The sequence below is a fragment of the Pantherophis guttatus genome, chromosome 2 (assembly GCF_059756535.1).
Source record: "Pantherophis guttatus breed Tessera chromosome 2, ASM5975653v1, whole genome shotgun sequence".
In the NCBI taxonomy this organism is placed as follows: Eukaryota; Metazoa; Chordata; class Lepidosauria; order Squamata; family Colubridae; genus Pantherophis; species Pantherophis guttatus.
In genome coordinates, this window is record NC_142064.1 from 14,535,197 (window position 1) to 14,550,273 (window position 15,077).

Genomic DNA, 15,077 nt, shown 5'->3' on the forward strand with positions numbered 1-15,077 from the left:
CTTCTGCGCATATTGTATTTGATGACGTCCGGGTGGGTGGGGCGGAGCCTCCCACCACCGTTGCTACTGGTTCGCCCAAACCGGGGTGAACCAGTAGCAATCCACCACTGGTGTGCTTGCCCCTCCCACAAAATCATCCCCTCTTTCCACCTCCCCTACTCCAGGCCTCCAACCTGGAAACGCTGGGGTACTCTGGTCCAGACCTTTTTCAATCTGCGTGAAAATAAGTTTATTTATGATTTGAGAAGGGTTTCTAGAACTTCTTTGGCCAAGATAAACAAAGACTGAACAGACTCTAAACCCCCAATTTTTATACTTTTCTAGATTGTGACTGTGATCTAATAGCACCAAATAGATTTATACCAGAGTTTAAAATCCCAGCCAGCATTAATGAGATAAAATGAAGAACATTCCTAATCTAGTTATAAAACATACAATCAGTCTGTAATAAAAATCTTATCTTCTGCCCCCGTTGTAATTCTATTCATGTTTTTAAAATCTCTAATTATACAATCAAGGAGATTCTAAAGCCACATTAAAAAGAAAAGGAGAAATAATGTTTGATGTGTATCTTGATATAAATCCATCTGTAGAGAAGAGACATTGTTAATAACCACTTGTAATTTAGGAGCGCTGAATAAATCATGCCAATCCCCTATATAAAACTTTGCAGATATCAAACATAAATCAAAATCCACCTCAACAACAGCCAAGAGACCATATCAGAAGCTTTCTCAGTGTCCAAAAAGAATTATATCTGCTAAGTCTTGTCTGTTTGGAATAGAAGCTACTACTACATTACTGAAAAAATCTGATGTTGTCGGAAGTTTGACGGGCCAATATAAATTTACCCTGAATTGGGTGGATGATAGTTGGAAAAACATCCAATAATTTGTAGGCCAAAGTAGTGATTAACATTTTAGCATTCACATTTATCAAGGAAATAGATCTGCAAGGAGGACAAGCAGTTGATACTCGTCTGGTTTGGACATAATTATAATGCCTGCCTGATTAAAAACCAGATTTTTTTTTTTTGAAACTTCACTATAGACTTTGGGTCAAATGAAAAGCAACAAGCTAATGTATTTTTGATCCCCAGCTATTGGGATAAGCACTTTTTCCACAGATTTAATTATACGGTCTATTTCTTATATTATTTATTTTTTAAAAAAGCTGAAGATTATAAATATAATACCCTCAGCAACTTCAATTTTTTTTTATAAATTTTATTTCTTTTTTAAAAAAATACAAACAGAAAATTTATCAACAAACAGATCACTGTGAGAACCTTACACCAAATATTACCTTCAGTCCAAATATACAAATGAGAAATAAAAACTAAGCTAACATTGTCCTCTTTTTATTGTTATTTATCCAAACATATCATAGATCCCAACATTGGAAACATGCAGAATCTTTTTGATCTCTTATAATGTTTGTTAGCCTATCAGCTTCTGCACATTCCATAATTTCCCCTAAAATCAAATCTTCAGACGGTAGGTCTTTTCCCTTCCAATTTTGGGTGAGACATATTCTTGCTGCAGTTGTAATATAGACAATCAGATACCATTTGTTAGTGCCTATTTTATCTGGCCTAATGTTTAGTAAGTAAAGTTCAGGTTTCAATTGTAATTTGTATCCAGTAATTTCTAACAACCACCTCTGAATAAGTTTCCAAAATTCAATTACCCTGGGACAGGTCCACCATACATGGAAATAAGTACCTAGCTCCCCGCACTTCCAACAATACAGTCTATTTCTTGAAGCAAAAGAACTTGTGTAAAAATAGCACTTGATCTTAGGATGAATGTGACTAACCAGTTCTCTGTAGAAAGGTGTCTATCTTATCTTCTGTTGATGAAGAATTAGTATAACAGAATTACAGAGTTGGAAGGGACCCTGAAGATCTTCTAGTCCTGTGATGGTTCACCTTTTTGGTGCCAAGTGCCCAAAGCACATGCATGCATGGGCATATGCACACTTGTGTGCCCGAACCCCCAAACTGCAATGCGAGCACCCCCCCATGCTTGTGCTCCTCCCCCACACATGCGCCCCACCAGATCCCCACACACCCTGTTTTGGGCCTCAAAAGCATCCTACCCCAACCTGGAAGCCAAAACGGGGTGCAGGGCTGCCGTGCAAGTCCCCCTGTGCACCATTTTGGGCTTGGAAAGCCTGCACCAACCTGCACCCACCTGCACATGCACCCCATCCCCTGTGCATGTGTGTGCATCCCCACATGCACCCCACCCCTTACGCATGCACAGCAGAGACCCAACGATCAGCTGGCTGGTGTGAGGCACACGCGCATACATGGTGGAACTGGGCTGGGCTGATGGCTGGCATGCCTGCAGAGAGAGCTCTGCGTGCCACCTGTGGCACGCGTGCCATAGGTTCGCCATCATGGTTCTAGTCCAATCCCCTGCTCACACAGGAAACCATTTCAGACAAATAGTTGTCCAATCTCTTCTCGAAAAACCTGCAGTGCTGGCACTACCACAACCCTTGATTTTGGAAAGTTGTGTCAGTATTATATAGATTAGAGCAGTGATGGCTAACCTTTTTGCCGTCGCATGCCAAAAGTGGGGGGCGTGCGTGGGGGGCGTGCGTATGCATGCCTGTGCCCACACCCGTAATTCAATGTGCACAACCCCTCCGCACTCCCCCCACTTTTGGCACGCAATGGCACAGTGGGCCCAGCTCCAGAGGCTTTCTTGGAGCCTGGGGGGGGGTGAAAGCAGCCTCCCCCCCGGAGGCCCTCTGGAGGCAGAAGTCCCATTTTTTGCTCTCCCCAGGCTCCAGAGGCTTTCTAGGAGCCTGAGGAGGGTGAAAACGGTCTTCCCCACCCCACCCCCGGAGGCCCTCCGGAGGCCGGAAACGGCTCGTTTCCCAACTTCCAGTGGGCTCGGAAGGCCCAAAAATAAGCTGGCCGGCACACGCATGCACACTGGAGCTGAGCTAGGGCAACGCTCGAGTGCCCACAGTTATGGCTCCGCGTGCCACAGGTGGCACGCGTGCCATAGGTTCACCATCAAGGGATTAGAGCAACATTGAAATGATTCCTGATTAGTTGGGGATCTGTATACAGGCTTTACATTTACATTCCAAATAGATGTGCAAAATCTATTATTATATTACTTAATGTAAGTTTTAAAGCCAATAACTTATTAGATTTCTCTCTTTTCCTATATAAATATACAAAAGTATGAAGGCTATTGCTTAACGCATTGTAAGCCGCCCTGAGTCTCCGGAGAAGGGCGGCATATAAATTAAAGCAAAAAAAAAAAGTGTTGGAAGATGCTTGGGACCAGTGATCCTGAAAAGTTTTTACTACTTCTAATTAACCAGTTTTAGAAGTTCACTGATTTCCCACAAATTTCCAAGTGAGAGATTCTGTTCTTGATCACTTCTATTTTAGAACATCTAAGATTGTCTTTAATATCTGCTCACACAGTTGCTTTAGAGAGAAAGAAAGATGGTGGAACTTTCCAGGATTTTACTCAGACAAATAACTAACAAATCCTGCCTGTTAATCTAAATAGTATTTGTTTATGCTTATTCAATGCATTTGGATGGGAGACACTAGTAGAATTCAGTTCCGTATATGTACGAAAATGTGTGCTACTAGCATATTTACTCAAAAGTAGGATTGCCAGGTCTGCTTCCAAAAAATAGCACGATAGGCACCCTAGTGCACTTATACATGCCCCCTTAGGCATCTCTTAAATATGAGGTGAGGTCCACAGAAGTTAGGATAGAATTAAAACTGTGAAAGTTGGTAGCTTAGACAATCGGGTAACGTATTCCAGACTTCGACAACTCTGTTACTGATATTTGATGACTCTGATATCTGCAATCATTTACAATTTTCTCCACTTCCTTTTATTTTCTCAGAAAATATGAAATATTTCTACTCATATGTACTTATTTCAAGTGAGGGAAAAACCTATCAGCTAATTGTGGAATCTGAATGATGGTTCCCTCCTTTTGCTACCATATTTCCCTGAAAATAAGACCCTGTCTTATATTTTTTTGAACCCCAAAATAAGTGCTTGGCCTTATTTTCAGGGAGGTCTTATTATTTTGGGGCGCGTGGAGCGAGACGGGGATCCTCTTGCCATCTTACCTGATTTCCAGCTCTGTCTCCCTAACCCTAACCAGAGTAAATGGTGCAGACCGGCTGTGCATGTGCTTAAATATTTTTGGGGAGGGCTTATTTTCGGGAAAACATGGTATATTGTAAACCTTGAGCTAGTGTAAAATAAATGTCCAAAACATGAGAGGTGCAGCATCATATGTTGCTGTTGTTTCAAGTTCAACTATCAGAGGGTCTTTTAGGAGAACAGAAGGAAATCTGAAGTCAAGGAAATCTTATGGAGATTTGGAAAAGTATGGTGTAGCGAAGTCCAGTTGGATCCCATTGTTATGTCTACCATATTTGGCAACAACATCAGGATTATAACAGCAAAGAATTAGAATGTCCCATCTCTTGTAGCTACTGTTTTATCAGTCATCCATATCTGTGCAACATAAGTATGTTAGGTATACTCATGTTCTATTCCACACTCAGGCAAAAAATCAGTTTTTCAGTAATCTTGTTTTCTGACTTAAAGAAGTTAATGTATGACAGAATCGGCTGCAAATTTCTGACACACACAGACAAAATCACTTACTTGTCTCATTAAAAGAGTAAAACGGGTGAATCTGAAAACTGTAGTGCAAGAAATTGTACAGATTATATTTGTGTCTAGTAGATAATGAAATCTGGAAGAAACAGAAGACAGAATTTTGACCTCATTATGAAGGTTTAGGAAGTAGTTTAAAAGCTATGGAACATTCAAGATGCTCTTTGAGGGTGCTCCTCAATTTCATGTAATTGGAGGAAGATACCTTATTCAAAACACTGTTCCATCAAACTGCTGATATTCATGAATTAATAGAAGAACCAGCTTGAGAAACATAGAAAATCTCCTTAGGTCAAGTCATATTAGTGGTGTATTTCCTAAGACAGTTCTAAAGTGGTTTTCCTAATTAATTGAGTCTTTCTTCGAACTATGGCTGTTCCAGAAAACATTTGAATGATCCTCACTGTGAAGACGTTAGAGCAAAAATGAAAAACAGAAATACCCTCCAACAAAAAACAAAACAAAATACCCCCCCCCCAAAAGAATAATTATGTAGAAGGTTGCTGTAATAAAACAAAAAACTTACTGTACATTTCTGTTGGTATCAGCCTTACAAGGTAGCTCAGACAGGAAGCACAGCAAGATGAAATAATTCTACTTTGCTGTAAAGTTACATTACCAGAATCTCACAAGTCTAAAAATACATTTCTTTCCCATTGAATTTATAGCTGAGATGTTTGCTACTCTCCCATTCCTTTTGTAGACTAAACTGCCTTTATCTGACACTTTCCCTGGTTGTACCTTTTGTATCCCAAGATAATTTCCATGTACCATCCCAAATCAATTGGTTTCATGGATTTTTCAGGAGATTCTTAGCAAAATAATGAAAATCACCTGCATCAGAGGTGGTATTCAGCTGGTTCGAACCAGTTGGTTCAGACCGGTTCGCCCAAACTGGTAGCGGAAATCACGGTTGGACCCACCCACCTGCCCCAGCTCTATGCCATCCTATTTAGGCAAATTATTGAGGCCAGGCGCATGCGCAAAAAGTGCATGCCCCAACAAAACGCATGCACGGAAGGTCGGGCGCATGCATGAATGGGGCACACACGCACTCACATTTGCAAACCGGTAGGGAAAGTAAGTGAATACCACACCTGATCTGCATGAACATTAGGGTTGAAGCCAGTTTTAATGTTAATTATTTGTTGCATCTAAGAATTATACAATAGTCATCTTGTCTCCATTGTTGATTGTTGACTTCAGCTAATAATGTTTATTGTAATTTGATAAGACCTTATAAGATGAACTACAAGAAATTTCTTGTTTATACTCTCAACAACCTGTAAGACAGAATTCATATCATTCTTGTTGAGTTATTTGTTGCTTCTAAGGGTTGTGCAGTAGTCATCTTGTCTCCATTATTGATTCTTGACTTCAGCTTATAATGGCTGTTGTAATTTGATAACACTTTACAAGAACTACAAGGATTGCTTGGTCATGCTCACAACAACCTGTAGGACAGATTTCATATTATTCTTGTCATATATAACCCAGTGACACCTCCCACTTGTTTTTTTTTTCATGCATGAACTACTTTGGAGTTTCGAGGCAGTATATTTCAAAGAAGGTTTCCATTACTTTCATATTCTTTAAAAAAAAAATGTTCACCAGTTATTCAAGCTGTTAAGCATCATATACCAAAGCAATTTTCAGATAACTGTAGCTTTTGACTGCATATGAATAACTGAAATTGCAGCTTACTGGCAGGGGTAATTGCATCAAAAGAGAGTTAATCTTTGTTTAACTCCGCTGACTTTATGTACTTGATATACTGAAAGCAATAAAGCGCCACTGTTTCAAAATAAGGAATTTGTTTTCTTTCGGTAAGATAGTAGAAGGCTTATCTAGAAAGAAGAGCGGTGGAAAAGATATAAAATCCCTTAAGAATCTTACATCTCGTTATAAAAAGATGTCTCTGGAATTTGGTTGAAAGATGTTTTTCTTAGTGCTTCAGGACTTGGAAATTGGATTTTACCAATAAGGGCTTCGGGCTGATAATTGAAGCAGTTTGAGATCACATAATTGCAATTGCTATTCTTAAAAATCTCAGCAATCTGTGGTAGAGTGCTTTGGAAGTGTACATTTAAAATACATCTTCCACAAAATGACAGGGCAGTGGAAATGAAGGAACAAGCATCTTGTTGTTGTTGTTGTTGTTGTTGTTGTTGTTGTTGTTGTTGTTAGTTACGAAGTCGTGTCCAACTCATTGTGATCCCATGGACAACATTCCTCCAGGCCTTCCTGTCCTCTACCATTGTCTGGAGTCCATTTAAGCTCACATCTATTGCTTCAGTGACTCCATCCAGCCACCTCATTCTCTGCCGTCCCCTTCTTTTGCCCTCAATCTTTCCCAGCATTAGGCTCTTCTCCAGTGAGTCCTTCCTTCTCATTAAGTGGCCAAAGTATTTCAGTTTCATCTTCAGGATCTGGCCTTCTAAAGAGCAGTCAGGGTTGATCTCCTCTAGGACTGACCGGTTTGATGGCCTTGCAGTCCAAGGGACTCGCAGGAGTCTTCTCCAGTTCAGAGGCCTCAACTCTTTGGCACTCAGCCTTTCTTATGGTCCAACTTTCACAGCCATATATTGCAACTGGGAAAACCATAGCCTTGACTATATGCACTTTTGTTGGCAGGATGATGTCTCTGCTTTTTAGTACTTTCCTGCAAATAGAGTGGGATATGTAAATGGAACAAATTTACTTTCGTTTTCCCTTAAATTAATCTTTCTAGCTCATTTCATTTTTGCGTGCATTCATCAGCAGTCTATTCTGTCCCATTAAAACCTGAAACATTCAAGAGAAACATGTTTGAAAAGCCCATTGGAAGTTACATGGTTTGGAACTTCTCATCCTCTTTGTTTCTGTGGTCTCCTGTATATATGCTCTCTTTCTATTAATTTTTTAACTGTTAAACTTTGAAATTTTAAAAAAAATGTCCAAAAAAAGGAAATTACATTGTTTGAAGTAACTTTTTTGATATGTTTTGGTGTAATTTGAATATGATATGGCTTCAAATATTCAAGGAAGTTAAAAACTAGTGGATAGCAAAATTTGGATTTACACAATATTTTAGCTTGCAGATATGATCCAAGATGTTATATATATATATTTGTTTTCTGAGGTTTTCGCGGGTGTTTGTATGTAGGTCTTTGGTTATTTGAGTTTTCTCCTGCATAAAATTGGAAGTGTCTTGGCGACGTTTCGACAAAGTCTCATTCTAGGAGCAATTGCACGAAGCTGAAAACACCAGCCTGAAGATGACGAGACTTTGTCGAAACATTGCCAAGACACTTCCAATTTTACATGGGAGAAAACCCGAATAACCAAAGACCTACACCCACACCCACCCACACCCCCACACACATATATATCTTTAGCCAGGTTCTACCTACGTAAACCAAGATATTATGCAGCCCTAGTGATGCAGCCCTTAATGAGTATGTATATATATATATATATATATATATATATATATATATATATATATATATATATATATATATATATATATATATATATATTCATTAAATATGTATTTCTTTTGACTTATTGATCTAAATATACCCTCATATTTTAAATGTTGATATATCACATTAGAGAGCCAGTTCGGTGTAGTGGTTAAGACACTAACAACTAGTGGCTAAGGAAGATAACATTGTTTAAAGTACATTTTTTGATATGATTTGGTGTAATCTGACAATGAGAATTGGGTTGGAAAGTTATAAATAGCTAAATTTGGATTTATACAATATTCCAGCTTGTGCAGATATGCTCAAAAATTGTACAAAATATACTCTTTTAAGTATTTATTTCTTTTGATTTATTGATCTAAATATACCTTCATATTTTAGATGTTGATATATCACATTAGAGAGCCAGTTTGATGTAGTGGTTAAGGCACTAACCACTAGTGGTTAAGGAATATACATTATTTAAAGTACATTTTTGGGGGTATATTTTGGTATCATCTGAAGATAAGAATTGAGTTGGAATATTCAAGAAAGTTAAAAACTAGTGGATAGCTAAATTTGGATTGACACAATAGTCCATCTTGTGCAGATATGCTCAAAAGTTGCACAAAATGTACTCTTTAAGTACTGTATTTTTCGGAGTATAAAACGCACCTTTTTCCACCCTAAAAGCGGGTGAAAATTTTGATGCGTCTTATAAACCGAATGTAGCCCTGCCCACCCACTGCCCCCCACCCTTTGGCCTCTGCCTCCCAGCAATTTACCTCCTTGCAGCAAGCAGCAAGAAGAAACAGCCCATTTCAGCTTCAGCACAGCCTAATTAGCACAAGTTGATTGTCCCTTGGATGCCTTCCAACTCTCAGCTGTTTTGCGCGAGCCTCTGCTGCTTCCTGCAAGGAGGTAAATTGTTGGGAGCAGATTTTTTTTTTCTTGTGCTAATCAAGCTATGCTGAAAATGAAAATGAAAGTAAAGCAGGCTATTTGCTGTTTGCTGCAAAGAGGCAAAATTTCTGGGTGGCAGAGGCAGAGGCAGATTTATTTTTCTTGTTTTCCTCACCAAAAAAGGTAGGTGCGTCTTATAGTCCGGAGCGTCTTATACTCCGAAAAATACGGTATTTATTTCTTTTGACATTGATCTAAATATAGCCTCATGTTTTAGACCTTGATATATCACATTAGAAAGCCAGTTGGGGATATGGTTAAGGCATCAGGCTAGAAACTAGAGGATTTGAATTCTAGTCCCCTAGGCACACGGGTATCAAACTTGCTGCCACGTGATGTATCATGACATTTTAACCCTTCATGGAGCTGGGTTGGGTGTGGCCTACCTGTGATGCATCTGCTCTGTGGGCTGCCGGTTTGATACCCCTAACTAGACATAAAAACCAGTTGGGTGACCTTGAGCCAGTCATTCTCTCTCAGTCGTAGGAAGAAGCAAAATCTTGCCAAGAAAACTGCAGAGGTACCTAAGGTCTTATTTCCTTTTTTGGGTGTCTCCTTGCATTTTACTATTATAAAATACTATTGCACTGAGTGTTGTGACACTATAAAGAACATCATGTAATTAGATATATAATATGAGGTGGGACTCGGTAGCATTTGGAATTTGCTTCTCCTTTCCTATAGAGGGGTTTGTTTGAGTAAACTGTTGAATAATTGATACCCTTTGGGAATTGCATTCTTCTATGTGCAGAGGACTAAGATAGAAGTAATAAAACACATAGAGTGGAACACAAGCTGAGCCCTCTAAAGCGGATTAGATCTTAAGATACTGATAGGCATCTGCCTTAGATGAATTTGATGCTAACTATTTCTTTTCTTTTTTTTTTCAACCTACTGTTGAGATTTGGAAAGTTAAAAGGCCTTGGGGAGTTTGGTTGAATTCTGAAACTGCAAATTAGTCTTTCTTTTCTCATTATTTTGTTTCTGCAGATGGCAGGATGCAAATATACACTTGATTAAATACTTCTTTGGTTTAACGAACATTAGGAAAGATATATATATATCTTCTATATATAGATAGATATAGATATAGATATAGATATAGATGTAGATGTAGATGTAGATGTAGATGTAGATGTAGATATAGATATAGATATAGATATAGATATAGATATAGATATAGATATAGAAATAGAAATTTTGAGTAGTTTGGAGAACCGGCAAATACCACCTCTGGCTGGCTGCAGAATGGGGTGGGAATGGAGATTTTGCAATATCCTTCCCCCAGGAGTGGGGAGGGAATGAGGATTTAGCAGTATCCTTCCCCTGCCACGCCCACCAAGCCACACCATGCCCACCAAGCCATGCCCACAGAACCGGTAGTAAAAAATTTTGGATTTCACCATTTATATATATATGTAGGTCTTTGGTTATTCGGGTTTTCTTCTGCGTAAGATTGGAAGTGTCTTGGCGACGTTTCGACAAAGTCTCATTCGTCATCTTCAGGCTGGTGTTTTCGGCTTTGTGCTTCTAGGAAGCCGAAAACACCAGCCTAAAGATGACGAATGAGACTTCGTCGAAACGTCGCCAAGACACTTCCAATTTTATGCAGGAGAAAACCCGAATAACCAAAGACCTACACACACACACACACACTTAAGTATGTATATATATATATATATATATATACACATACATACATACATACATACATACATACATATGTTTTCTTTCCTTTTCATAGGCTTTATGTGTATTTCTCTTTAGCCAGGTTCTTCCTATGTAAACCAAGATTTTTAGGAAGAACCTGGCTAAAGAGAAATACACATAAAGCCTACGAAAAGGAAAGAAAACAAAAACTGTACCTTTACAGGGAGGATACATGGGATGAGGGTGTGGCTAACTGATGAGGACTTATAAGTCTGAAATAGATCTATCTTAGTCTCCTTAGTCTCCCAATGGGCAGCAGAGTGTTTGCTGGCTGCCAGAAAAAAAGCCTAGAAACTAGTGGATTGTGATTTCACTGAACCAGGGCTGCATAAACATTTTGGTTTACGTAGGAAGAACCTGGCTAAAGAGAAATGTATTTGTTTAGGTATGGTTAAATTTTGTTTAAATATCTAAGACAGAATAAGTGTGAGTATATATGTCGGGTGGAGGGAGTGAGGAAACAATCATCTATTCTTGCAATGTAAACTCTGAACCTTGCATATTTGTGTGTGATGCTTCAACTACATGTAGCACAGTATGTTTCCTAATTTTGGTTTCATTGTGGTTCAGAACAGATGGGGATTATTTTAATTGGTAACCTTAAATTGTAGTCAGAATGTTTCCTAAAATTAAAATCAAAATTAAATTTAATGTTCCAGCTCAGGTTAAAAAAACTATATATTTCAAGGAGACAAACAGACAGAAAAACAGACAGACAGAGATTAGATAGATAGATAGATAGATAGATAGATAGATAGATAGATAGATAGATAGATAGATATTAATAACAATAACAACAATAACAACAATAACAAGAACAACTTTATTGTCATTGTACGTGTATACACAGTATACCCATACAACGAAATTCACTTAACACCCAAAGACCAGGTCCAACACACATAACAATCCCCAAACACACTCCTACCCACCACAAATTTCCCACCTATAAACCACCCAAACATCCACACAACAGACTAAGTAATGCAGTCCAACAGCTCACTGATGGTGGCCCTTTAATTCATTGTTGAGTGCAGTTATAGCTCTGGGATAAAAACTATTCAGAAAACGTGTGGTCCGAGTTTTAATTGTTCTGTATCTTCTGCCGGAAGACAACAGTCCAAAAAGATTGTAAGCAGGATGGGAAGAGTCTCTGAGAATGTTATGCAACTTCTTCAAACAGCGAGATTCGAGGATGTTGTCCAGGGCTGGTAGCTGAGCGTGATGATATTCTGGGCAGTTTTAATGATTCTCTGTAGAGCATTTTTGTCCGCTACAGAGCTGCTCCCATACCATGCAAGAATGCCGTATGTCAGGACACTCTCAATGGTGCTGCGATAGTAGGACAGAAGTAGATGCTGAGATAGATTTATCTTCCTGAGCATTCTCAGGAAGTACAGCCTCCTCTGTGCCTTCTTCACAAGCATGTTAGCATTCATAGTCCATGAGAGGTCTTTCGAGATATAAATGCCCAGAAATTTAAAACTACCAACCCTCTCCACCTCCTCACCATTTATGTACAATGGTAGATGTACATCTCTCTTCCTCCTGAAGTCAATTATAAATTCTTTAGTTTTTTTGGTGTTAAGTGTAGGATCATTTTCTTTACACCACAATGTCAGCCCTTGTACTTCCTTTCTATAAGCAGACTCATTGTTCGTATTAATGAGCCCCACCACTATTGATAGATAGATAGATAGATAGATAGATAGATAGATAGATAGACAGACAGACAGACAGACAGAGATAGATAGATAGATAGATAGATAGATAGATAGATAGATAGATAGATAGATAGATAATAGACAGAGACAGACAGAGACAGAGATAGAGATAGAGATAGAGATAAAGTTAAGGAAAGTTTCCAATTTTGGAGATATTCATCTTGCAGAAACAAGGCTTTCCTGGCATATGACTAACTGGATTATTTTTGGCTGTTCATCCCAACAGGTGCCCAGATTATGGGATTTACAACATTGCACTTCCTGATTGAACCTTCAGATGCCGTCACTACACGGGGAACTAACATTTTGTTGAACTGTACGGCAGAATCAGATCAAGGATTTCCTGTAATCAAATGGAAAAAGGATGGCGTCTTTTTAAACTTGGCAGTGGACGAGAGAAGACAACAGTTTTCCAATGGATCTCTTTTGATACAAAATATTGTCCATTCCAGACATCATAAACCCGATGAAGGCCTTTACCAGTGTGAAGCATCATTAGAAGGAACTGGAGCTATCATCAGCCGAACAGCCAAAGTTTCAGTAGCAGGTAAGGATTGAGGTTGGAATGATAAGATATTTTATGGTTTATTTGAAGATGGAATTACAAATCTGAAAGTTTTTTTTAAGGTTTTTTTCATTTGCAAAGTTAGACTACATGGAATCTGATAACATCTTCCAAGCTGATCAACTTTATTGAGGCATAAACCTCATTTATTGAGGAGCCGTGGTGGTGCAGTAGTTAGAATACAGCATTGCAGGCTAACTGCCCACAGCCTAGAGTTTGATCCTGACCGGCTCAAGGTTGACTCAGCCTTCCATCCTTCTGAGGTCAGTAAAATGAGGACCCAGATTGTTGGCAGGGCAATATGCTGATCTTGTAAACCAGAGTTCTGACAAGCACTATGAAGCGGTACATAAGTCTAAGTACTATTGCTGTAAGGCTTCAGCAGCTCATTGGATCGCTTGAGAGACGAGATACACTATTACATGAGTTAAAAGGTGAGAAAAGGCTTGGTGGGGAAATGGTGGGAAGCTAATGGATTTGTGCAATAGCTGAGACTGAGAAGAAGCTCTTATAGACAGCTGGAGGCTGAGTCAGGGATGGGTTCTACTTACCTTTACTACCGATTCGCAACGGGGCCGTTGCATGCGAAGAAGATTCCTGATGACTTCTAGGGTCAGTGGGCGGAGCCTCCCGCCAGTTTTACTACCGAACCGGGGGCAACCCACCACTGGGCTTAGTGGGGTTTTTTTTTTGTTTTTTTAAAAAATATACTTTATTCAGTTTTATATATATACAAGGGCTTAGTGTTACTACCATCTTGCAAACTGAAAGGACAAAAAAACCACTTTCCCTACTCAAGTCTGCTAGAATAGATCGGATTTTTTAATAGATTGGAATTTGGTGGCCAATTTTTTGTAACTATGAATGTGGTAGACAAACTTCTACCCCTGATGTTTTGAGGTTACTGAAGGAGGGTCCTGATAGGCTGAAATGTGCCATTGCCTTGTTGCAGTGGACTGGTTTGCAAGAACCGGTAGTAAAACTGGCGGGAGACCCCACCCACTGCCCTGGATGTTGTCATCAGCAATCTGTACAGGTTCGCTCACGTGTGTGCATGGTCTCGTTGTGAACCAGTAGTAAAGATAAGTAGAACCTACCCCTGCCTTGATGCTGTTGTCAGCTCTGATGTCCAACTAAGGCCCATGTATTATTTTGCTCATAGTCTGGCTAGTTTGTCCCTTGTAGAAGGACATTGTTGGCACATGATGGCATACCTCAGAGGATAAGAATCCAAAAGTAATAACATTGTAGGTGATGTTGTGTGGACATGTAATGAAGTCGTTGTTGTAAATGTGGAGGCAGACTTGACAAGATTTGGTTCTCATCTTTGTGTGGTTGTGTTGTTGTTTATGTTTATCTCTACTAGTGGGTATGTATGTAGCTATTTTAAACTGAGTGGGGATGTAAAGGCAGTTATAGACCTGCCATGCGCTGCTATCAAAAATACAGTCATTTGGACTAAGTAGGAAGTCTCAAAATCTGGTACCCAGTTTTGTTTTTGTCTTGTCAATAATGATGTTTTAAATAGCCAAACAGTTTATCTTTCTTGTAGATGTTGGGATAGATTGCCTCAACATCCACAGTTGCTGGGATGATATAGTCCAGAGATCACCAATAGCTTTCTCAAGAAATCTGTGATTTCTTCTCTTTTACGTGATTTGGAATGTTGGTGATTTTTCTGATGTTTGAAATAATGGGCTGATTTGGGTGATCTGGTTCTTGTATTTTGGGTGGTTATACATCCTTTGGGGCAAAATACATCATTCAGATGATAGAATACATGTTTTGCTTTCTCTCTGGAGAATCTTGAGGTAAGGATCTGCATTTTATGTCTGACGTTTTATAACTCGTTTGTAATTTAGTCTTCTCTCCTATTGCAAAATCTTATGCAAACGTAACCTGGAATTAAGAATAACTACCAAGATGTTCTGTAGAATCAGAACAAAAGTTCATAGGCGACAAAAATAAAATGGAGAGGTTG

At 39.1% G+C, this 15,077-nt stretch overlaps 1 protein-coding gene across 1 annotated transcript in view; it reads left to right on the top strand.

The window, feature by feature from the left end:
• DCC (DCC netrin 1 receptor) overlaps positions 1–15,077 on the top strand; it is a 1,302,851-nt gene that overhangs the window by 514,052 nt on the left and 773,722 nt on the right. Inside the window, exon 2 of the mRNA XM_034401555.3 lies at positions 12,758–13,078. Coding sequence (XP_034257446.1) covers positions 12,758–13,078 — 321 coding nt within the window. The remainder of the gene's footprint in view (positions 1–12,757; positions 13,079–15,077) is intronic.